We start from the raw sequence: 25429 nt of genomic DNA on the forward strand, positions 1-25429 counted from the left end.
GATGACTGACAAATTTTGTTTTCGAACTATTTTTGTTTCTTAGAAATTTGCATCGCTGGTACAAACAATCTCCAACAACAACAACAACAACAAAGCCTTTAGTTACAAACAAGTTGGGGTAGGCTAGAGGTGAAATTCATAAGATCTTGCAATCAACTCATGGCTCTGGTACATGGATAGCAAGTTTTCATGCACCCCTGTACATAGCTAACTCTTTGGTGATACTCCAACCCTTCAAGTCTCTCTTAGCAGACTCCTTCCATGTACCTGCTCTCTCTACATTTTTCACACGCTTTAGTCATCCGCCCGCTATGCACTGGAGCTTCATGGAAGCCAGTCATACAGGCTGCCGTTCTTCATATTATTCCTAATAAACCCCAACTTTTGGTGCCTCTTTTCATGCCAGAAAACCAACCCAAATTAGATGAAACAAGAAACATGTAAAAGAAGAAGTTCCTAGCGCTTCTGCTCGCCGGCTCGGTAGTAGTCGAGCGTAACGTGGAGCAGCAGATCAGAGATCTGGCGCGCCGTCGGCCTCTCCCCTGGCGCCGGCCTGGTGCACCGGAGCGCCATCTCGAGGACCTCCGCCATCGACGACTCCTCGCGCGGCGCCAGCGGCTTGAGCGCCGGGTCGAACAACTGGTCCCTGGCCGGCGACGGCGCGTCAACCCGGGACTGCACCCATCGCACCAAGTCCACGTCGCCGCCGAAGGTCTTGTCCGTGGGCAGGAGGCCGGTGACGAGCTCCATGAGCACGATGCCCGTGCTGTAGACGTCGCTCTTCTCCGTCGCCTTGAGGCTGTAAGCACACTCTGCACGAACATGCAGGCAGATGGTCAGCAGTTGATATATGACTGGGGTCTATGTGCAGACCTATTTGAGTGTCAGTGTTCACAAATATAAGGTGCGTGCAAGTCAACCATTTGAGTGTCAGGTACCTGGTGCCATGTAGCCGTATGATCCGGCGAAGAGAGAGGCCGACTCGGTGCACTCCTTGCCGCCGTTGCGGTTCTCGGCGATGGCCTTGGCCAGGCCGAAGTCGCCGAGGTGCGCCTCCATGTCGCCGTCCAGGAGAACGTTGCTGGACTTGATGTCCCTGTGCACCACCCGCGGCACGCAGTCGTGGTGGAGGTACTCCACGCCCTGCACCAGGCCCGCCGCGACCTTGAGCCGCGCGTCCCAGCTCAGCACCCGCTTCTTGCCCTCGCCGGCGCCGCCGTGAAGCCATTCGTACAGGCTGCCGTTCTCCATGTATTCGTAGATGAGCATGCTGCCGCCGTGGTCGCTTTGGCTGACGAACCCGAGGAGCTTCACCAGGTGGCGGTGCCGCACCCGGCCCAGGATCTTCACCTCCCTCGCGAAGCTCTTGTCCTGCAGCAGCATGTCGCTGTCCACGTGCACGAACCTCTTCACGGCCACCGTCTCGCCGGTGGGCAGTTCTGCCCTGTACACCGTCCCCGAGCCCCCGGAGCCGACGGCGAATTGGTCGCTCAAGTTCGCCGTCGCCTCCATGATCGCATCCCACCGGAACTCCCGCCGCGCCGAGCCCTTGATAATCAGCTGCCGGTTCGTGTTGCCCTGGGTCGACGAGAACACCGTGCAGTTCACCTCCCCGGAGTGCCGCCCGCGCCGCCGCACTGCCATCAGCACAAGCACGATCACTAGGAGCACAATCGTCAGTGTCACCGCCGCGGACACCAGCGCGATCGACGCGGAGTGCATCGTGGACCGGCCGCTGCCGCAGCCTCTCAGATGGCTGCCGCAGAGCGCAGCATTGCCGGAGAAGGCGTCCTGCGGCCACCGGGAGAACTCGTCCCCCAGCCTACCATCCAGCCGATTGCTAGACAAGTCCAGCTCCACCAAACTGCTCATCCTGGCGAGCTGCGACGGCACTGTTCCCACCAGAGCATTGTGAGAGAGGTTCAAATCTTCCAGCTTGGAGAGAGACCCAATCGATGCAGGGATTATGCCCACCAGATTGTTGCTGCTCAAATCCAGCAAGCTCTGCAACTCTTGCATCTTGCCGATGTCAGGTGGAATCCCGCCCGACAGGTGATTCTGCGACAAGTTCAGCTCATACAGGTTGCTCAGTCTTGCCAGGGTCGCCGGTACCGGACCTGAGAGCTGGTTCTGCGCCAGATTCAGCACGTTGAGAGAAGCCAACCTGCCGATTTCAGGCGGCACCGTTCCATTGATCTGGTTGCCGTCGAGCGACAGCTTGAGGAGCTTGGAGCACTTGGTGAGCTGGACCGGCAATGCGCCGGTGAATTCGTTGGCGGAGAGCGTCAGCTCCCCCAGCTGCGGCAGCGTGCCCAGCCAGGCCGGCACGGGGCCTGACAGCCGGTTGTGATTGAGGACGATGTGGCTGAGCTGCGTGCACCGGGAGAGCGCGTCCGGGATGACGCCGGTGAGCGCATTGTTCGACACATCCAGCAGCGTCAGCGCGGCGATGCCGCCCAGCGACGGCGGGATCGGCCCGGACAGGGCGTTGCTCCCGAGGCGGACGCGCTGGAGCGACGATGACCGCCCGAGCTGCGCCGGGATCCCGCCCTCGAACGAGTTGTTTGTGGCGTCGAACGATAGCAGGCTCGCCGACCCGCAGAGCGGCAGGAGGCTGCCGCCGAGCCGGTTGTGCGCGATGTTCACCCTCGTGATGTTCCGGCACTCAAACATGCCATCCGGGACTGCGCCGGACAGCGAGTTGTTGTACAGCATGAACTGCTGGAGCGATTCGAGCTTCTCAAACGTCGCCGGGATTTCACCGGACAGAGCATTGTCCGCCAAGTCGAGAACCTGGAGCTGATGGCAGTCGCCGAGCTCCGGCGGAATCAGGCCCGACAGCTCGTTCTGCCGGAGGTGAAGAAAGATCAGCTCGGACAGATTCCCGATGGACGCCGGTATGCTCCCGTTGAACTGGTTCCCAAAGAAGTCGATCATCTGCAAGCTCGAGCACTCCCCGATGGTCTCCGGTATCTCGCCGGAGAACTGGTTCTCGTACAAGTACAGTTCCTGGAGGTTCTTGAGATTGCCGATGGCGTCCGGCAGCTGGCCAGTGAGCTGATTGTGGTACAATGCAAGGCTAGTGAGCTCAGTGAGGTTAAAGATCTCCGGCGGCAGCTCGCCTGAGAGGCTGTTGTTATTGAGCAGCAGACCCGTCAGGTTCCCGAGCTCGCCGAGGCCCGGCGGGATGGCGCCAGAGAGGCTGTTGTTCGCCAGGTCGAGCTGCGTCAGCGCACGGCACCGCGACAGCCCGTCCGGTATCTCCCCGGTGAAGTTGTTGGTGGAGAGCAGGAGGTGCTCGAGGCTAGTGGATGGCTCTGCTTCATTGCTGCCGCTGCACATGTTGCCCGGAAGGCGGCCGCTGAGGTGGTTGTCGGCGAGCACAAGGAAGTTGAGCTGCGGCAGCCGGCCGAGCTCGGCGGGGAGCCCGCCAGTGAGCATGTTACCGGACAGGTCAATCGTGTGCACGCGAGAGAGCGCGGCGAGAGCGCGCGGCACGCGCCCAGAGAGGCGGTTGTTCATGAGGTTGAGGTAGAGGAGCTCGCCCAGAGCTCCGAGCTCCGGCGGTATGGCGCCCTCCAATGAATTGTTCCCGAGGTTGAGCTTCTGGAGGTAGGAGAGCTTCCCAAGCTCCGGCGGTATCTCGCCGGTGAGTTGATTCCCAGCGAGAGCAAGCGCCTGGAGGCTTGGCATGGCGCCGATGTCCGCTGGTATCGGCCCGGACAAGGAGTTCTCTTGCAGGTTCAAGGCCGTGAGCGCAGCGAGCCTCCCAAGGCCCCCCGGTATCGCTCCGGTGAGGTTGCACGACGCGAGCCCGATGACGGTGAGGTTCCGGAGCTCCCCGAGCGCTTTGGGGATTGGCCCCGACAAGCCGAGGTTGTCGCCGAGGCGCAGCACCTGGAGCGCGGCGAGTCTGCCCAGCGACGGCGGGATCCCGCCGGCGAGCTGGTTGGAGTAGAGCATGAGAAGCTGGAGCCTTCTGAGGCGCCCGAGAGCCGCCGGGATGGGGCCCGTGAGGCGGTTGGACGACAGGTCGATGACCTCGAGCGCGTCGAGCCGCGCGAGCGCCCCGGGCACCGGCCCGGCCAGCCCCGCGCCGGACAGGTTGAGGCCGGCCACCCTGAGCCCCGCAGGGTCGCACGTGACGCCGGACCAGGAACAGAAGTCCGACGAGCCGCCGCCATCGCCGGACCAGCCCTCCAAAACTCCCTCCGGGTCTTCCGCGAACGCGCTCTTCACCTCCAACAGCACGTCGCCATCATCACCCGCGGCCGCCGCCACGCGTGAAAACAGAACCAGCAGCAGCAGCCACGCGGCCGGAATTACGGAGAACCGCCGCACGGCCCGCGCCGTTACTCCTGCGCCCGTCATCTGCGCTTCTTGCTGCCAGCCTACCACTACGCGTCGACTTGTGGGGAGCGGAGGAGGAGAGCAGCGGCCGCCTTCGTCACACGCACGCACGTATGCATCCGGGCGGCGGCGGTGGATATGTGCATGGGCGCATGCATGGGTTCCCGCGCGCGCTCTGTGCTTGGGAAGCGGAGGGAGAAAGAGGGGAGTTAAGAGGTGGCGGTATTCTGTGCCGTGTCAGTGCATGGCATTGAATGGCGCCGACCGCGTCCACCTCTAGAAGGAGTTGTTGCGCTTGCTCTGCTCTGCTCGGGGAATGGGCTAATGGAGGAGCTCAGAGCTCAATTGCAATTTGGTTGGAGGGAGAGAGAGAGAGGCGAGGGGATTTGGCAGTGGGACCGGAGTGAGTAGAGCAGAGTAGACTGGGGCCAAGCCAAGGAAAGGCAGAGAGAGAGAGGAGGCAGTTCGTAGAAAGAGAGTGGTTGGCGTCCCTTTTAGGGACAACTTTGTTTTTGCCACTCTAATATTTGCTCATTTTGCTTATGCCATTCTAGAATTTGATATTTTACTTTTGTCACTCTTAACTTTTGACAATACATCATAAATATCACTCAATGGCAAAAATGATAATTTTTTATTTCACTTTTGCCACTCTTAGGTTTTGCAATGTATCACAATTGCCACTCTGAAAATTTTGCTTTTGCCACTGAATGGCAAAATTGATATATTGTCAAAAGCTAAGAGTGTTAAAAGTGAAATGTTAAATTTTAAAATGACATAAGCAAAGTGGGCAAAAGTTATAGTGGCAAAAACAAAGTTTTCCCTTTTTTATGGGCGATGCGGTTCAGGATCCGCCGTCGCCATGGCCGTGGATTTTAACTTGTCGGGCCGAGGTGGGGTGGGGTGGCTTGGGTCGAGAGGTTTTGTCGCTGTCCGGGCTCCAATGGAATGGTTAAGGTTGACGTGCAGCGAATGGAATTAGCAGCGAGCGCCTCCCGACTGGTAGGCCTACGCTACGCACGCATGCAACGGCGCTGTCGCGCAGCCATTGCCAAGACCGAGCGCCTCTAGTCAGTACACTATCTTGTCTCTCGTTTTAACATCTTTCATGTTGTGCGCTACACTATATGTAAACATGGACCGTGTGTGGTGCCACAAAGGACTTGTTTTTCTTTTCCATAAATACATCGTACGGTTTTAATTCATACTATATATATCACTACCAAAAGATTACACAGGTGAATACTAAATGTATTTATAAACTTTGTCAACAGCTAATATTTTGCAGGATTTTAGGCCACAAAAATAGAATGAATTTCATTTCCACCCTCAGTCAAGGATGGCACGAATGAAACCATACCAAATTTAGAGGTTTTCTCATCAATGTATCCAATTTAAACACCGAATTAACATGATATGCCATGTTTTACCATCCTCCACTCGCACCGCTCTACTGCTCGGTTTTTTAGGGGTTCCTCTACCCAAGTTGATACGGCATGCGACTCACATGGCCAATGACTAAGATGACACATGAATTATATGGAGGTTCGGGCGTGGACATCCATAATTCAGTTACATCCACGGTCCCTAGAGCCGCACATCTTCAAATAACAGAAAGATAATGAACAATCGCAAGAGTTCGTGCACATCAACTAAAATATCAGGTAACTCCGTTTTATGATCTTGCTCTAAAATTCATGAGAATAGAATGATGCCTAAATCAAATATATTTGTATTATGAGGAGTGAATGACCTAGCATGGATGAGAGGGACATGCACGAGCAAGCATGGAGATGGAACAATCATACATGAAACGAAGATGGTGTTTCAATCGGAGTCATGATGCCGTAATGACGCATGAAGGCATGGACCAAATATACAAGATAATACTTCACAATTTCGCCCATGACCATATGTACGTGTTGCACCACCTCACTTTTGTCCCGACCCATGTATTTTTTTAATACAAGTCAATAGGCAGTTTTAGAGCCTGTATTAGCATAGGAATCAAATTTAGGGTTGATTTATGATCCCCTCCCAAGGCCGGCCGAATTAGCCTTCGTCCGTCCATAAATACTGCCTTAGGATGTCAAAATAAGGCTTGTGTTTCAGTTTCATTCAATTTTAGCGTTTGCTACTTTTTGTCGTAGACACGAGTAGGTGACACGTCACAAGTCATGCACCATGTGTGATTGAAACCTCACTGTGTCAATCAAATATTTCATCTTATATCTGGAATTCAGATTGCATATCTTAAATTCTTGCCTGTTCTTCAGTTGCATGTAGGAGTAGATCTTCATTATAAGGTTGACCGTGTTTTGAACACTGCCAATAATCATATTTGAGTTCTTTTAGCGCGTCGTTGAGTGTCCGATGTAGTTGGATCATCAAAGTTTCTTAAAAAAATTGATACTAATTCATCAAAACACCATGCCACCTGTACCTATCACGTGGTATAAGGTTCCGGGTTCCTTGATAAAATTTTCAGTTTTCCCTAGTATTGATTGCATCTGTTCTTCAAACATATAGTCCACGAAAAATCCGAAACAAATAGGGATAGATCAGCCTGTCCAAGCCAGTCTAAATTGTCGCATTTTTCTTTGGTGCATTGCATCGTTGACTTTACGTCTACATCATCATGTCGAATTGATGGTTTTAGAGTATAATCCTTTAGAGTTTTGAGTTCTGTTCACACTACATCACCGCACCATCACCCAATCCGCCGTCGACAACCAACATCCATCAATTTCCACTGCATCGCCACCACCGCCCTCTATAATTATGATATTTGAAGTCGCTTGCATCTTCCCTCAACCCATATGATGTTGAATGGTTTTGATTCGAAAAAGATAAATAAGCATTTTTTTTGGATTCGACTAGACTAGAACCCATCAGCGAATTTACATTTTTAACTTCTTCATATGAAGTATGTTTTGGTTGTTCAACCAGTAGATTCAAAGCTATCGATGAGCCACATCTAAAAATAGTGAAGCAAGTGTTGACATGAATGTGGACCCTTAAAATCGTCCTCTAAGTGGGATGTTTTGCCCATTCGAAGTTCTAGAACACCGTTCTCATAGTTTTCAGACTGAGACCAGAATTTATGTACCCCTCATTTGAACACAAACGTGAGTGATTATTTTTGAGTTTGAAGCTTAAGACGATAGGTATCATGAAAAACTCTCAAACAATGATAAAAACAATTCAAAGGAAAGTTGCATACAGAAGCTTCGGAGTACCCTAATTGTAGTTTATTCCTAGTCAGTGTCTCTACTTATTTTGTGGTCTTCACTTATATCTTACTATCAAGAGGTACTGCATATCATCTGTTGATTAGGTGTGTCATGCAGTTAACGGAGGTGCCAATGTGCACTAGGAACCCTTTGGGGCGCCCCAAGGCCCAGGGCTCCCAAGGGGGCACCTGGAGCCTACAGGAAGCTTCTGGGTCGCTCCCCAGTGTAATTTGTAGCAAGCAACTAGTTTTTCTCTCGGTGAGAAACCAAGTTATCAATCTGTGGAGCTGATGTACCTTGCAATAATGGTAACGTCTACAACATAAATAAAACTTCACCTGTATTCCCAATAGTTCTGACAAGTGTGTCAACCTTGCAAGTTTTTCTAGTTGCACAAGATAATTGAAATATAAAGTGGTAGATGATATTTTTTTTATTCTAGGAATAAAACAAACTAAAAATAAACGTGCGTGTAAAAGTTGCTAGAAGGTCATTCTTATGCTAAAAACTAGCCTAGGGTTCATAGTTTCACCAAGTGTAACTCTCCAATGCATGGAAGTGCGGTAAGTAACAAAGTCATGTGAAAAAGTGCACAATGGAATATTTCATGCTCATGCCAAATACATGCGACGTGTTTTTTCTTTATAGGCAGTACATACAAATTCAATAGACCGAGATACCCTCTGCATCCTATGGCTAACAATCCGTTTGTAGGTTACGATTCTCTCTGTCCAGACATGGAGTGTAAACACAGATAATTGCATTGATCATGATGGCATACTATTGTCTATATGACTCATTTTATTCCTCCTATAAACATTAATTCTTAATGGCAACAATACATTGCATGTTTTTTTCACTTTCTTTCACTGTGCCAGTTTACCTGCAAGATTGAATAGAACTAACACACACCTTCCCTCTACTGGCTATTGATCTAAAGTGGCCAAGAGTAAACAAGAAACTTGAGACAAATATGCATCTATACACCAAACATAAATGCATCCATAAATCTTAACATAAAGAAATAGTCCATCACAGGATCAACATCACCGCCAGAGATTACATCAAATTAAGCATACTCATATAGGGAAGCTCGCATGGCCATTGTATTGACCACAAAAAATGGAGCGATTATATCTTAACTAGTGTCATGAACCTGTAGTCCAGGGGTGGACTACTGACAACTCATCTTGGAGCACAAGGATCGATGCCGCTGATGATGGAGATGAGTCCCCCTCCTGCAGAGTACCAAATTAGGGCTAAAAATGTAGGTCGCCTGGGATTGCGAAGTGGTGGCGGCAGAAAAATGTGCGATAATTCAAGAAAAGGTTTTGAGGTATATATGGTTAGTAGGCACTAGATCCAGCCATGGGGAGAAGCCCCATAGGACCTTGGCGCCCTGCCATCTGGCACCAACACTGTGTGCCTAGGCCATGTGGGCCTCTTGAGGTGTGGGGTCCTCTTGTAATTCAAAAGCACTTCTCAATTTTTCTTGATTATTCTAGGACTTTGTATATAGTGATTTCCTGAAATAAAAAATACAATGGAAACCAGGAAGTGACATTCGGCACTACATTAATAGGTTAGTCCATCCAAAAGCTTTAAGAACATTGCAAACTTAAAGGACAATAGACATGCAGCATACACAAATTACAAGGACACTTATCAACTGGCTAGTGGCGGAGGTGTGCAGATTTGGGAGAGGAGAGGCAGCAATGTGGAGGTGTGGAGCTTGCATTTGCGCACTCAACTTAAATAGCCCAGGCTAGCAAACCAACGTTGCTTCAATGCAAGCCGAAGTGGCCTTCCTGGTCGCCACATCGGTGTGAATGTTGCACTGGTCAACATGCATGAATTCAGGGTGAAGGGTTCTAGAGCGAAGGGAGAGAGATGACATTTACGTGTGTCCTTGTATTGGATTCCAACATGGCAGGCGTCATGGCTCCCGCAAACCCCCCTCGATTTGACATTTGTTTGTGGGATGTCGTAACGTTAGGATTAGTCCAAAAACTTTTGATTATTGTCATTGGATGGCCTAAAATGTTCAAATTGTCTAGTTTAAACATTTCTAGGTGATTTAATGATCTGTGCTGGAGATGCCCTAAGATCATCTACAAGCACACTAGTCAAATCCAACCCCATAAACATCCGTGGGCGTGACTCGATGCACCTGCGAACAATGTCGATCGGCTTCTCATTTGTCCTCCTGGAAAACCATACTCCCTATGTGCCAACCCTCATATTCATGCTAATCCATCCACGTCCATCATATACATGCTAATTGTGAGTTGCGTAGGGATTTTCCCCGAAGAGGAAGGGTGAAGCAATATAGTAGCTAAAAGTGCAACTAATCCTTGGTTTTGGTAATTAATAACAACATATATGCATTGATCTAATGAACATATTGATGATAGATTTCAGAAAAGATCAATGATTGGCATGGCAAGGACTAATGGATGTGGACCCCTCAAAATGTCAAGGACAAATATTGGCTACCCCAAGACTCTACATTTTTTAATTCCGTGATCCAAGATCACATTGAGTCCCTTAGGAAAGTCAATACTATTAAAAGGGATGATGTATTGTTGATGAGCTTGTTGCTCAAGTGCTTAGCGATATTGCTTCAAAAAACCCTCAATCACTTTCTCGACACATCTGTCCAAAACCCTAAATCATCATTTCGGTCCCACCAATTTCACCTACTCCAGACACATCGAGATGATCATTTCATTGCCACAGCCAAAACCCTAGCAATTTGGTCTGACAAAAATGGTTCTCGGTCCCACGAAGACGGTCTGACCAAGTTTATGTGATGAAGTTGCTTCATTCCGGAATCACCGAGATGAATCGATCGGACTTACCGAAACGAGGTCTTTCCCTAGCCATTGCACTTTGGTTCCACCGAGTTGGTATAATCGATCTCTCCAAAAAGCATAATGATCAAGTCTTTTGCACTAGTCGGTCTCACCAAGATTATCATATCGGTGCCACCGAGTTGGGTCAAAGACTTGTGATATGTCTCCGTCGTATCTGAAGGAAATATGCCCTAGAGGCAATAATAAAATTGTTATTTATATTTCCTTATATCATGATAAATGTTTATTATTCATGCTAGAATTGTATAAACTGGAAACTTAGTACATGTGTGAATACATAGACAAAACGAGTGTCACTAGTATGCCTCTGCTTGACTAGGTCGTTAATCAAAGATGGTTAAGTTTCCTAGCCATGGACAAAGAGTTGTCATTTGATAAGCAGGATTGACTTGACCCATCTGTTAGCTTAGCACGATGATTGTTACAGTTTCATTGCTACTGCTTTCTTCATGACTTATACATGTTCCTCAGACTATGAGATTATGCAACTCCCGAATACCGAAGGGACATGTTGTGTGCTATCAAACATCACAACGTAACTGGGTGATTATAAAGATGATCTACAGGTGTCTCCGATGGTGTTTGTTGAGTTGGCATAGATCAAGATTAGGATTTGTCACTCTGTGTATCGGAGAGGTATCTCTGGGCCCTCTCGGTAATGCACATCACTATAAGCCTTGCAAGCATTGTGACTAATGAGTTAGTTGCGGGATGATGCATTATGGAATGAGTAAAGAGACTTTCCGGTAACAAGATTGAACTAGGTATGAGGATACCGATGATCGAATCTCAAGCAAGTAACATACCGATGACAAAGGGAACAACGTATGTTGTTATGCGGTTTGACCGATAAAGATCTTCGTAGAATATGTAGGAGCCAATATGAGCATCTAGGTTCCGCTATTGGTTATTGACCGAAGATGAGTCTCGGTCATGTCTACATAGTTCTCGAACCCGTAGGGTCCGCACGCTTAATGTTCTGTGATGATTTGTATTATGAGTTATGTGATTTGATGACCGAAGTTTGTTCGGAGTCCCGGATGAGATCGGGGCCATGACGAGGAGTCTCGAAATGGTCGAGACGTAAAGATCGATATATTGGAAGGCTATATTCGGACATCGGAAAGGTTCCGAGTGATTCAGGTATTTTTCGGAGTACCCGAGAGTTACGGGAATTCGTATTGGACCTTAATGGGCCATACGGGAAAGGAGAGAAAGGCCTCAAGGGTGGCCGCTCCTCTTCCCCATGGACTGGTCCGAATTGGACTAGGGAAAGGGGGTGCCCCCTTCCTTCCTTCTCCTTCTTCCTTCCCTTTTTGTCCTATTCCATGAAGGAGGTGGAATCCTAGTAGGACTAGGGAGTCCTAGTAGGACTCCACACTTTGGGCGCGCCCTATGAGGGCCGGCCTCCTCCTCCCTCCATCCTTTATATATGTGGCCGGGGGCACCCCATAGACACACAACTTGATCATTGATCCCTTAGTCGTGTGCGGTGCCCCCCTCCACCACAATCCACCTCGGTCATATCATCATAGCGCTTAGGCAAAGCCCTTTGACGGTAGCATCATCATCACTGTCATCACGCCATCATGCTGACGAAGCTCTCCCTCGACTTCATGGGACGTCACCGAGCCGAACGTGTGCAGATCACGGAGGTGCCGTACTTTCGGTACTAGGATCGATCGATCGTGAAGACGTACGACTACATCAACCGCGTTGTCATAACACTTCCTCTTATGGTCTACGAGGGTATGTGGATAACACTCTTCCCTTCTCGTTGCTATGCATCACCATGATCTTACGTGTGCGGAGGAATTTTTTTGAAATTACTACATTCCTAACAGTGGCATCCGAGCCAGGTCTATGCGTATATGTTATATGCACGAGTACAACACAAAGGATTTGTAGGCGTGGGTATATACATATTGCTTGTCGTCACTAGTTGTTTCTTGATTCTGCGGTATTGTTGGATGAAGCGGCCCAGACCGATATTACACGTACGCTTACACGAGACTGGTTCTACCAACGTGCTTCACACACAGGTGGCTGGTGGGTGTCAGTCTCTTACCGATTTATCACTATCGTTTTGGGGTTATGCATTAGATACAGATGCATTCACATTAAATAGGGCACCATCTAAATCCATTGAGATGACACCGTATGAATTATGGTTTGGCAAGAAACCAAAGCTGTCATTTCTTAAAGTTTGAGGTTATGATGCTTATGTGAAAAAGTTTCAAACTGATAAGCTCGAACCCAAATCAAAGTAGTGCATCTTCATAGGATACCCAAAAGAAACTGTTGGGTACACCTTCTATCACAAATCCGAAGGCAAGATATTTTGTTACTAAGAAAGGATCCTTTCTAGAGAAGGAGTTTCTCTCGAAAGAAGTGAGTGGGAGGAAAGTAGAACTTCATGTGGTAATTGTACCTTCTCCCGAATTGTAAAGTAGTTCATCACAGAAATTAGTTCCAGTGATTCCTACACCACTTTGTGAGGAAGCTAATGATGATGATCATGAAACTTCAGATCAAGTTACTACCGAACCTCGTAGGTCAATCAGAGTATGGTCCGCACCAGAGTGGTACGGTAATCCTATTCTGGAAGTCATGTTACTAGACCATGATGAACCTAGAAACTATGAGGAAGCGATGATGAGCCCAGATTCCGCAAAATGGATTGAGGCCATGAAATCTGAGATGGGATCCATGTATGAGAACAAAGTATGGACTTTGATTGACTTGCCCGATGATCAGTGAGTCATTGAGAATAAATGGATCTTCAAGAGGAAGACGAACACTGATAGTAGTGTTACTATCTACAAAGCTCGATTTGTCGCAAAATGTTTTCGATAAGATCAAGGTGTTGACTACGATGATATTTTCTCACTTGTATCGATGCTTGAAAGTCTGTCCGAATCATGTTAGCAGTTGCCGCATTTTATGAAATCTGGCAAATGGATGTCAAAACTGCATTCCTTAATGGATTTCTTAAAGAAGAGTTGTATATGATGCAACTAGAAGGTTTTGTCAATCCTGAAGGTGCTAACAAAGTGACAATCCCCAGCGATCCATCTATGGACTGGTGCAAGCATCTCGGAGTTGGAATATATGCTTTGATAAAGTGATCAAAGCATATGGTTTTATACAGACTTTCGGTAAAGCCTGTATTTACAAGAAAGTGAGTGGGAGCACTACAACATTTCTGATAAGTATATGTGAATGACATATTGTTGATCGGATATAATGTAGAATTTTCTGTAAAGCATAAAGGAGTGTTTGAAAGGAATTTTTCAAAGAAAGACCTCGGTGAAGCTACTTACATATTGAGCATCAAGATCTATAGAGATAGATCAAGACGCTTGATATATTTTCAATGAGTACATACCTTGACAAGATTTTGAAGTAGTTCAAAATAGAACAGTCCAAGAAGGAGTTCTTGCCTGTGTTGCAAGGTGTGAAGTTGAGTAAAGACTCAAAACCCGACCATGGCGGAAAAATAGAAAGAGAATGAAAAGTCATTCCCTATGCCTCAGTCATAGGTTCTATAAAATATGCTATGCTATGTACCAGACCTATTGTGTATCTCACCATAAGTTTGGCAAGAGGGTACAATAGTGATCCAGGAGTGGATCACTGGACAACAGTCAAAAATATCCTTAGTGGAATAAGGAAATGTTTCTCGGTTATGGAGGTGACAAAGAGTTCATCATAAAGAGTTACGTCGATGCAATCTTTGACACTGATCTCGATGAATCTAAGTCTCAATCTAGATACATATTGAAAGTGGGAGCAATTATCTAGAGTAGCTCCGTGCAAAGCATTGTAGACATAGAAAAATTGCAAAATACATACAGCTCTGAATGTGGCAGACCCGTTGACTAAATTTCTCTCACAAGAAAAATATGATCACTCTTTGGGTGTTAATCACATAGCGATGTGAACTAGATTTCTGACTCTAGTAAACCATTTGGGTGTTAGTCACATGGAGATGTGAACTAATCACATAAAGATGTGAACTATTGGTGTTAAATCACATGACGATGTGAACTAGATTATTGACTCTAGTGCAAGTGGGAGACTGAAGGAAATATGCCCTAGAGGCAATAATAAAATTGTTATTTATATTTCCTGATATCATGATAAATGTTTATTATTCATGCTAGAATTGTATTAACCTGAAACTTAGTACATGTGTGAATACATAGACAAAAAGAGTGTCACTAGGTCGTTAATCAAAGATGGTTAAGTTTCCTAGCCATGGACAAATAGTTGTCATTTGATAAGCGGGATCCCGTCATTAGATAATGATGTGATTAACTTGACCCATCTGTTAGCTTAGCACGATGATCGTTACATTGTCATTGCTACCGATTTCTTCATGACTTATACATGTTCCTCAAACTATGAGATTATGCAACTCCCGAATACCGGAGGAACACCTTGTGTGCTATCAAACGTCACAACGTAACTGGGTGATTATAAAGATGCTCTACAGGTGTCTCCGATGGTGTTTGTTAAGTTGGCATAGATCAAGATTAGGATTTGTCACTCCGTGTATCGAAGAGGTATCTCTGGGTCCTATCGGTAATGCACATCACTATAAGCCTTGCAAGCATTGTGACTAATGAGTTAGTTGCGGGATGATGCATTACAGAATGAGTAAAGAGACTTGTCGGTAACGAGATTGAACTAGGTATGAGGATACCGACAATCGAATCTCGGGAAGTAACATACCAATGACAAAGGGAACAACGTATGATGTTATGCGGTTTGACCGATAAAGATCTTCATAGAATATGTAGGAGCCAATATGAGCATCCAGGTTCCGCTATTGGTTATTGACCGGAGATGAGTCTCGGTCATGTCTACATTGTTCTTGAACCCGTAGGGTCCGCACGCTTAACGTTCTGTGACGATTTGTATTATGAGTTATGTGATTTGATGACCGAAGTTTGTTCGGAGTCCCGGATGAGATCGGGGACATGACGACGATTCTCGAAATGGTCGAGACGTAAAGATCGATATATTGGAAGGCTATATTCAGACATCGGAAAGGTTCCGAGTGATTCGGGTATTTTTCGAAGTACCAGAAAGTTACGGGAATTCGTATTGGGCCTTAATGGGCCATACGGGAAATGAGAGAAAGGCCTCAAGGGTGGCCGCGCCCCTTCCCCATGGACTGGTCCGAATTGGACTAGGGAAAGGGGGCGCCCCCTTCCTTCCTTCTCCTTCCCCCTTCCTTTTTTTCCTATTCCATGAAGGAGGTGGAATCCTACTAGGACTAGGGAGTCCTAGTAGGAGTCCACACTTTGGGCGCGCCCTATGAGGTCCGGCCTCCTCCTCCCTCCATTCTTTATATACGTGGCCAGGGGCACCTCATAGACACACAAGTTGATCATTGATCCCTTAGCCGTGTGCAGTGGTCCCCTCCACCATAATCCACCTCGGTTATATGATCGTAGTGCTTAGGCGAAGCCCTGTGATGGTAGCATCACCATCACGCCGTCGTGCTGACGAAGCTCTCCCTCAACACTCAGCTAGATCGAGAGTTCATGGGACGTCACCGAGCCAAACGTGTGCAGATCGCGGAGGTGTCGTACTTTCGGTACTAGGATCGGTCGATCGTGAAGACGTACGACGACATCAACCGCTTTGTCATAATGCTTCTGCTTACGGTCTACGAGGGTACGTGGACAACACTATTCCCTTCTCGTTGCTATGCATCACCATGATCTTGCGTGTGCGTAGGAATTTTTTTGAAATCACTACATTCCCAACAATATCTACTTTTCCAAACACTTTTTCTCTTGTTTTGGACTCTAATTTGCATGATTTAAATGAAACTAGCCCAGACTGACGCTGTTTTCAGCAGAGTAGCCACGGTGTTGTTTTTGTGCAGAAATCAAAGTTCTTTGATTGACCAAAAAAATTACGAAGAATATTTGTGGAATATATAAAAATATTGGTGGAAAAAGATACCAGAGGGGGGCCACCCAGGAGCCACAAGATCAGGGGGAGCACCTACCCCCCAGGGCACGCCCTCCAGGCTTGTGGGCCCCCTGGACCTTCGGCAACCCTAACTCCAACTCCATATATACCTATTCACCACACAAAAAATCAGAGAGATGGATTCATCGCATTTTACGATACAGAGCCACTATCACCTCTTATTCTTCATCGGGAGGCCTGACCTGGAGTCCGTTCGGGGCACCGGAGTGTGAAATTCGATGTCATCATCATCATCATCATCAACCTTCCTCCATCACCAATTTCATGATGCTCACCGCTGGGAGTGAGTATTTCCTTCGTATGCTTGCTGGACGGTGATGGGTTGGATGAGGTCTATCATGTAATCGAGTTAGTTTAGTTAGGGCTTGATGCCTAGTATCCACTATGTTCTGAGATTGATGTTTTTATGACTTTGCTATGCTTAATGCTTGTCACTAGTGTCAAAGTGCCATGATTTCAGATCTGAACCTATTATGTTTCCATGAATATATGTGTGTTCTTGATCCTATCTTGCAAGTTATATGCACCTATTACGAGTTATGATCCGCATACCCCAAGGTGACAATAATTGGGATTCTTTCCGGCGATTACTGTAGTTTGAGGAGTTCATGTATTCACTAAGTGCTAATGCTTTGTTCCAGTTCTCTACTAAAAGAAGGCATTAATATCCCTTAGTTTCCTTATGGACCCGGCTGCAACGGGAGGGTAGGACAAAAGGTGTCATGTAAGTTCTTTTCCATAAGCACGTATGACTATATACGAAATACATGCCTACATTACATTGATGAATTGGAGCTAGTTCTGTATCGCTCTAGGTTATAATTGTTACAGATGAATGCCATCCAACACAATTATCCATCACTGATCCAATGCCTACGAACTTTTCACATATTGATCTTTGCTAAGTTACTTTCACCATTGCTGCTGTTATAATCACTAAAAAACTGCTACTATTTTCGTTACTGTTACTATTGCCACAATTACCGCTACTATCAAACTATCATACGACTTTGCTACTGATCACCTTGTTGCAGATATTAAGTCTTTCAGGTGTGGTTGAATTGACAACTCAACTGCTAATACTCGTGAATATTCTTTGGCTCCCCTTGTGTCGAATCAATAAATTTGGGTTGAATACTCTACCCTCGAAAACTGTTGCGATTCATTATACTTGTGGGTTATCAAGACCTTTTTCTAGCGTCGTTGTCGAGGAGCATAGCTATATTTGTTGAGTCACTTGGGATTTATATCTGTTGATCAATGTGAAGAATCTTAAGGATACCAGAACCAAGATCATTCCCTCTAAGACGAAGGGAGGTAAGGAATTGCCATCTGGTTCTGCGCTTGATCCACCTTCTGTTTTGAGTAAGCTTGAGACACCACCACCTACTATTAATCTTGATATGTTGCAAGTAATTGATGATGCTACTTCTGCTATGAATGATGCTTATGATGATGCTAGTACTTTGCTTGATAAAACTGTGCCACTGGGTGAATTTCTAGATGAACAACTTGCTAGAGCTAAAGAAAATGAGAATGCTGAAACTGATGAAATTACTGAAACTGATGAAGTCTTCGAAACTAATAATTATGAAACACCTATTAGACCTAGATCTCCTAGATATGAATTTCCTGATATACCCAAGGGTTATGTTATGGATGGAGAGGTAGCTAGGGAATTTCTTGCTTGTAAGGATAGAGCTGATCTTAAGAAATTATTATGTAAGTTGAAAGAAAAATCTTTGAATGCTAGAATGAAATATGATCCTGAGTTTGCTACTTCACCTATATTTGTTACTGATAAGGATTATGAATTCTCTGTCGATCCTGAGTTAATTACTTTGGTTGAATATGACCCTTTCCATGGTTATGAATCAAAAACTGTTGTGGCACATCTAACTAAACTGAATGATATAGCCACTCTATTTGCTCATGGGGGGAAATTCGCTACTACTTGATACGTCTCCAACGTATCTATAATTTTTGATTGCTCCATGCTACTTTATCTACTGTTTTGGACTATATTGGGCTTTATTTTCCACTTTTATATTATTTTTGGGACTAACCGATTAACCGGAGGCCCAGCCTAGAATTGCTGTTTTTTTTGCCTATTTCAGTATATCGAGGAAACAGAATATCAAACGGAGTCCAAACGGAATGAAACCTTCGGGAACATGATCTTCTCACCGAACGTGATCCAGGAGACTTGGACCCTACTCCAAGAAGTTTCCGGGGAGGTCACGAGGGTGGAGGGCGCGCCCCTCCTGGGCGCGCCCCCTGCCTCGTGGGCCCTGTCGGTGTCAAAACCGGCGGATCTCGGGTAGGGGGTCCCGAACTGCGCGTCTAGGCGGATGGTAACAGGAGACAAGGGACACGATGTTTTTACCCAGGTTCGGGCCCTCTCGATGGAGGTAAAACCCTACTCCTGCTTGATTAATATTGATGATATATGTAGTACAAGAGTAGATCTACCACGAGATCAAGGAGGCTAAACCCTAGAAGCTAGCCTATGGTATGATTGTTGTATGATGAAGTTGTCCTACGGACTAGAACCCTCCGGTTTATATAGACACCGGATAGGGTTAGGGTTACACAGAGTCGGTTACAATGGTAGGAGATCTTGAATATCCGCATCGCCAAGCTTGCCTTCCACGCCAAGGAAAGTCCCATCCGGACACGGGACGAAGTCTTCAATCTTGTATCTTCATAGTCCTGGAGTCCGGCTGAAGGTATAGTCCGGCTATCCGAACACCCCCTAATCCAGGACTCCCTCAGTAGCCCCCGAACCAGGATTCAATGACGACGGATCCGGCACGCAGATTGTCTTTGGCATTGCAAGGCGGGTTCTTCTCCAAATTCTGTGTTCCTGTAGGAATAATGTCCGATTTTTGTAATGTAGCGCTCCTTGGCTTCCACGCCCAATAATGGCCGTCTTCCACGTGTCAAACGAATGTGAAAAGCCTGGGCATTTTTACATCCACACCCCTAGCCGCATAAACGAGCCGCCTATTTAACAGGATGGGGATTCAGATCCAAACCACACCTTCTCCTCTCCGCGAGTAATCATCAGAGCGCCTCCAGCAAAGGTCCATTCCAACATGGCCAGCCGTCGCAGCTCCTCCCCTCGCCCTTCCAGTCCTAAACCCGGAGACTGGGAGAGTTGCTGCATCCTGCACACCGAGTTAGTGTCGCTTCAGGCTAAGGGATTTCTCCCTCAGGCTTATATGGTCTCGGTCCGAGCCGGACTCGCCACCTATAATGGCGGAAAACAAGCGGAGAGCACCCCCAATCCCTCTAAGGGAGAGCGGGTGTGCTTCGTCCCTTATCTAGTAAGGGGACTGGGATTTCCAGTTCATCCGTTTCTCCGTGGGCTTCTGGAGTTCTACGGCCTCCAGCTGCACAATCTCACGCCCGCCTCTATATTGCATATCGCGGGCTTCGTCGCCCTTTGCGAGCTATTTTTGGGTGTTGAGGCTCATTTCACGCTGTGGAAGAGGATATTCTGCCTGGTGCCCCGTTCTCAAGAGGGGTCTATATATCAAGTGGGCGGAGCCGAAGTGTGGCGCATCGCCGGGACCAGATACCTATCCGGGACCCCAAAGAAGGCGTCCGAGGACTAGCCTTCTGAATGGTTTTATATAGATGATGTCCCGCTACCGAACCCTATCCGAGTCGGTCTCCCTGAGTTCAGCAATGCTCCATTAAAGAAACGCTTGAGCTGGCGTCCGCGGAGCTCTCAGAGAGAAAGTGACAGAGACGTCCTTTACCTGATGGGCCGGATAAGACTATTGGCTCATTCCGGACTAACCATGATTGGAGTCATGGCCGCATGCATCATGCGGGGGGGTGCAGCCGCTTCAATATAGAGGCCACACCATGTGGGATTTTAACGGGGAGGATGACGCCACCCGTTACGGTCGTAAGGGGCCAGCCTCAGCTGCCGCTCTAGTAAAGATCTTGTCCTCTTTGTACAAGGGAGAAGAGGAGGAATTCCTCCGCGTCAACCCACAGGGCGGATTTACTATGTACAACCCTCCAAGTTGGGTAAGTGGACAATTGTGCTTGCCCGTTCGTTTTATATTCCCATGATTAAGTATATAGTCTAACGACTTCAACGCAGGAACTACGTCAGGAGGTAAAGGATATAAACAGCCGTCCTCCATAGCCCGAGGATCCAAAATGGTCCCTCGATCCGGACTCCGAAGAGGATCCGGACATATCGGTGGAGCTTATTGACGGGGTGTTCCATCAGCTAAGCAAGGACAATACCTTGGTGGCCATTACGGCTGATTACCCAGGGTTAATCCCGGCCTCCCAGGTGACAGAGACCAGAGCCTCATCCCCTTGAGAAGGATTCCATTCTCACGTATTTCAGTTTTTCTGACGACAACCACGTTTTGCAGGGGAGATTTCCGAGGCGGGAGGCCGAACCTGCAGCGGCTAGCCAACGAGGGGCCGTAGGGCCCCGTGGGGTAAAAAGGAATGTGGTCCGGACTGAGATGCCGGTGCAAAGGTATAGCGCACCCTCTATTTACCTGGTGTTATTTCTTTAGGGCATATTAACATTCGTGCTATCTTCAGGACGAAGAAACCTCGCCGGACTATATCCGGAGAGGTTGCCAATCGCGCCTCCACCAGCCAGGCTCCAACGTCTGGCCCGGAAGCGGAGGTGAGCACAAGACGCGCACCGGACGCTCCTCCGACAGAGGATGCGGACAGGCTTTCTGCCACGAATTCTGAGGTGGAGAGTGCCATGAACCACAGGCGTCGCCGGACAGTTCTTCGCGACGCTTGTTTCTCCCAAGAGGCGTTAGATGCCTTCAATTCGGGAGATGCGTACCTCCTGCCGCTCAAAATGGTTTAGCCAGAGCCACGGAGTAGTATGTAAAAGACATACTGGTAAGAAAATTTTGGTCAAATATATATATACCAGTAGCCCCCGAGACTTGAAACAGTTAGATTAACTGATTTAAGGATCATTTGTTATGCAGGTTCTTACAGAGAAGAATACCGTACTGTCCCAGGAGCTGGAAGAGTGCAAAGCCCAACTGGAGGCCGCACTAGCCGCGGCAGGGGAGCCCAAAGAGACCCCCTCTGGTAAGATACACTTCGAAAGATTAGTATTTTGCGGCGTGGGTGCAAATCTGACAAATCATATTGTAGATGGCGCCATACTCGATCCGGAGAGACAACAACTCTTACGCCGGCTAAAGGCCGGTGAGAGTACGCTGACAAAGGTGAGGCGAGAGAAGAATGATCTTCAGGATGCCAACACCAAGCTGGACGTTGAACTTAGAGATGTTCGTGGCCAGCTGTCGGACTCCACTAAGGAGAATCAGCGGCTTCGACGCGGCATATCTAGTAAGTGCTTAAGCGAATCTTTTGAAAAAAGAGTTCGGTGAGGAAGTCGACTAACAGAGTAATGTCTGTAGGTATCCTAACAGGTCGTCCTGCAGAGGAGATGCCCGGTTCTACGGGTGACCTTCTTCCCGAGCTATTGCAACTGCACGAGCAAGTTCGGCAGGCAATGCGAGGCGTTGCCAAGCCTTATGGCCGTCCCACTCCATGCCCGAGGGCCTTGGAGAGCTTGCGGAGAAGCTTAAGGGAGCTCGGCGGCGCTTCCAGTTGTGGAAGATATTGGCCTGCCGGCAAGGTGCTAGGGAGGCCTGGGCCATGGTGAAGACCCGGTTTACGAGGTCTGACCCAAACCACATGGCCGAAGTCGGACCTGTGGGGCCTGATGGGAAGGTGATCCCTGTAAGCTTAGTATACGGCCAAGTAGAATTGGCTGCAAAGTATTCCCAACAGGACTGTAAATTAGACAGCTTGTTAGATGATATAGAAGAGGAATACAATCAGTCAGAGTGACTATGTAATTGTTAATTGACATGTGTAATGCCTTCTAGCCGGATTGTAGATCGTTTGTCATTGCCGACCTTTTCGCTTCTACCTCGGGACCTGACGGTCCGGAGTGTGTCCGAATACCCTACCGGTTATGTACGAACCAGGGTATGCATGGAGACCAGGCGTAGGGGTCATTAGTGCTTTATCAGACAAGTGCCCAACTAGTTATGTTATATTACATGGTTAGTAAGAAACATCTTCCAGAGAGAATAGTTCCGTTAGGGGTTCCTTTCTCTGGGAGGCATGCCCTAAAGTGCATGTCCGGACTGCAAATGCAGGAAAATCATCTGGGGGCATGTATATAAATAAGTAAAAAAGGTCGTCTTTTAGTTCACCGACCGAATATTCCCTTAAGAACGCTAGCTTTCGGCTTCACCCAGTCTGAGGTACACATCCGGCTGATCCGGCAGTAACAATCGCAGAGGTGCTCCCTTCACCGCCTAGCCGAACAATCGGGAACGTAGGGGTAAGCACAGGAGCCAGGCAACCCAGCTTGGACAAAACTTAATTCATATCGATGCATATAATGGTGAAGAAAAGGTACATGCGGAAGTTTGACGCATGTGTTGGGCGTGAAGCCCATATAAATAAGCTTCTGTTAAAGAAGCCCCCAGGTTTAATGAGCGCGGGTAGCGCGTCACTTAATGAGCCTTTAAGGGCTATAAGAGAAAAGAGGGGAAGGATAGAAATGTAAGACGGAAAATGTAAAAAATGGACAGAGGAAGGAGACAAACACAGAGTCCGGCGCTAGGCATAGAATCTTCGGAGACGGGCGGCGTTCCATGGGTTCGGCTCGAGTCGGTTATCCGACGCATCTCGCAGGCGGTACGCTCCACCAATAAGGACTTGGTCGATTATGAATGGACCTTACCACTTGGGCTTGAGTTTGTCCTTTTTCTTATCTGGCAGGCATAGAACTAGTTCGCCAACATTGTAATTTTTGGCCCGTACTTCTCTGCTTTGATATCTTCGAGCCTGTTGTTGATAAAATGCGGAACGGGCTTTTGCCACGTCACGCTCCTCCTCCAAGGCGTCCAAGTTGTCCTGCCGATCGAGCTCGGCTTCTCTTTCTTCGTACATGCGCACTCGAGGTGAGTCATGAATTATGTCGCAGGGCAGAACTGCCTCTGTGCCGTACACCATAAAGAATGGTGTGTATCCGGTGGTGCGATTCAGCGTGGTTCACAGTCCCCAGAGTACGGAGTCGAGCTCCTCTACCCAGTGCGTGTTAGATTCCTTGAGGGACCGCACTAGTCTGGGTTTAATGCCGCTCATGATAAGACCATTTGCACGTTCGACCTGGCCGTTAGTTTGTGGGTGATAGACGGAAGCATAGTCGAGCTTGATGCCCATGTTTTTGCACCAAAGTTTTACCTCGTCGGAGGTGAAGTTTGTGCCGTTATCAGTGATGATGCTGTGGGGGACGCCGTAACGGTGTACAACCCCGGATATGAAGTCTATCACAGGTCCGGATTCGGCCGTCTTAACAGGCTTAGCTTCTATCCATTTGGTGAACTTATCCACCATGACCAGTAAGTATTTTTTCTTGTGGGTTCCGCCTTTAAGGGGTCCAACCATGTCAAGCCCCCAGATCGCGAAGGGCCAAGTGATGGGGATAGTTCGGAGGGCGGTGGGTGGCATATGGCTTTGGTTTGCAAAAAGCTGGCAGCCGACGCATCGTTGGACCAAGTCCCGAGCGTCTGCTCGGGCCGTCGGCCAGTAAAAGCCCGTACGGAAAGCCTTGCTTACAAGGGACCGAGCTGCAGCGTGGTGGCCACCAAGTCCGGCATGAATTTCAGCCAGCAAGTTCCGCCCTTCCTCTTCGGAGATGCACCTTTGAAGGACTCCGGTAGTGCTTGTCTTATAAAGCTCTCCCTCGTGGACTTTATAGGCTTTAGATTGCCGCACTATGCAGCGTGCCTCATTTTCGTCCTCTGGGAGTTCCTGCCTAGTAAGGTAGGCTAGGAACGGTTCTGTCCATGGGGCGATGACTGCCATTATTACGTGGGCTGAAGGTGTAATTTCGGTGGCACGGCCTCCAATTATGTCAGATTGTTCGGCGTCAAGTGGTGCGGTTAGGTCCGGGCTGTTATCTGCGGGTTCCCCCTCCCATGCTACGGATGGCTTGAACAGTCTTTCTAAAAAGATGTTGGGGGGGACTGCATCGCGTTTTGCTCCAATGCATGCCAGGACGTCCGCTGCCTGATTGTTTTCTCGGGCTATATGATGAAACTCCAACCCTTCGAACCGAGCTGACATTTTTAGGACGGCGTTGTGGTAAGCTGCCATTTTTGGATCCTTGGCGTCAAAGTCTCCGTTTATTTGGGATATCGCGAGGTTTGAGTCCCCGCGTACCTCTAGGCATTGAATGCCCATGGATACTGCCGTCCGGAGACCATGTAGGAGGGCCTCATATTCGGCTGCATTGTTGGAGTCCGTGTACATGATCTGGAGCACATATTGAACTGTGTCTCCTGTGGGGGACGTCAAGACGATGCCAGCCCCTAGTCCGGCGAACATTTTTGAGCCGTCGAAATGCATGATCCAGTTTGAATATGTGCCATACTCTTTAGGGAGCTCGACCTCTGTCCATTCTGCGACGAAGTCGGCCAAAACTTGCGATTTAATAGCTCGCCGTGGCTTATAGGTTATATCGAACGGGAGGAGCTCGATGGCCCATTTTGCGATCCGGCCCATTGCGTCGCGGTTGTTGATAATATCGTTGAGTGGTACTTCCGAGGCTACTGTTATGGAACACTCTTGAAAGTAATGTCGTAGCTTCCGGGATGCCATGAATACCGCGTATGCAATCTTTTGATAATGCGGGTACCGTGATTTGCATGGAGTGAGGACAGTGGACACGTTGTACACCGGCCTTTGAAGGGGGAGTTTGTGTCCGTCCGTTTCCCGCTCGACGACGAGTACTGCGCTGACAACTTGATGGGTTGCTGCAATGTACAATAGCATTGGTTCGCCAGTGTTTGGCGCGGCCAGGACAGGGTTTGTTGCCAATATGGTTTTTATTTCATCAAGTCCGGCCATGGCAGCATCCGT

The 25429-nt window shown here is 48.1% G+C and overlaps 1 protein-coding gene across 1 annotated transcript; it reads right to left on the bottom strand.

Annotated features, from left to right (window-relative positions):
- Positions 1 to 119: 119 nt before the first annotated feature.
- LOC119354357 (LRR receptor-like serine/threonine-protein kinase GSO1) lies at positions 120 to 4759 on the bottom strand. Its single transcript, XM_037621088.1, has 2 exons — positions 939 to 4759; positions 120 to 812 (listed from the first exon to the last, which is right to left on the bottom strand). Exons 1-2 carry the CDS (start codon positions 4369 to 4371, stop codon positions 457 to 459), a joined length of 3789 nt encoding a protein of 1262 aa, XP_037476985.1. The 5' UTR covers positions 4372 to 4759; the 3' UTR covers positions 120 to 456.
- Positions 4760 to 25429: the final 20670 nt, after the last annotated feature.

This window comes from Triticum dicoccoides, chromosome 2A (genome assembly GCF_002162155.2).
Source record: "Triticum dicoccoides isolate Atlit2015 ecotype Zavitan chromosome 2A, WEW_v2.0, whole genome shotgun sequence".
Taxonomy (NCBI): domain Eukaryota; kingdom Viridiplantae; phylum Streptophyta; class Magnoliopsida; order Poales; family Poaceae; genus Triticum; species Triticum dicoccoides.

Excerpts from the sequence above, each read along its gene's own strand:
- LOC119354357 (XM_037621088.1), bottom strand. The coding sequence starts at position 4,371 with ATGACGGGCGCAGGAGTAACGGCGCGGGCCGTGCGGCGGTTCTCCGTA. Across the intron at positions 813-938 it reads ATACGGCTACATGGCACCAG|AGTGTGCTTACAGCCTCAAG; the intron begins GTACCTGACACT and ends ATGTTCGTGCAG.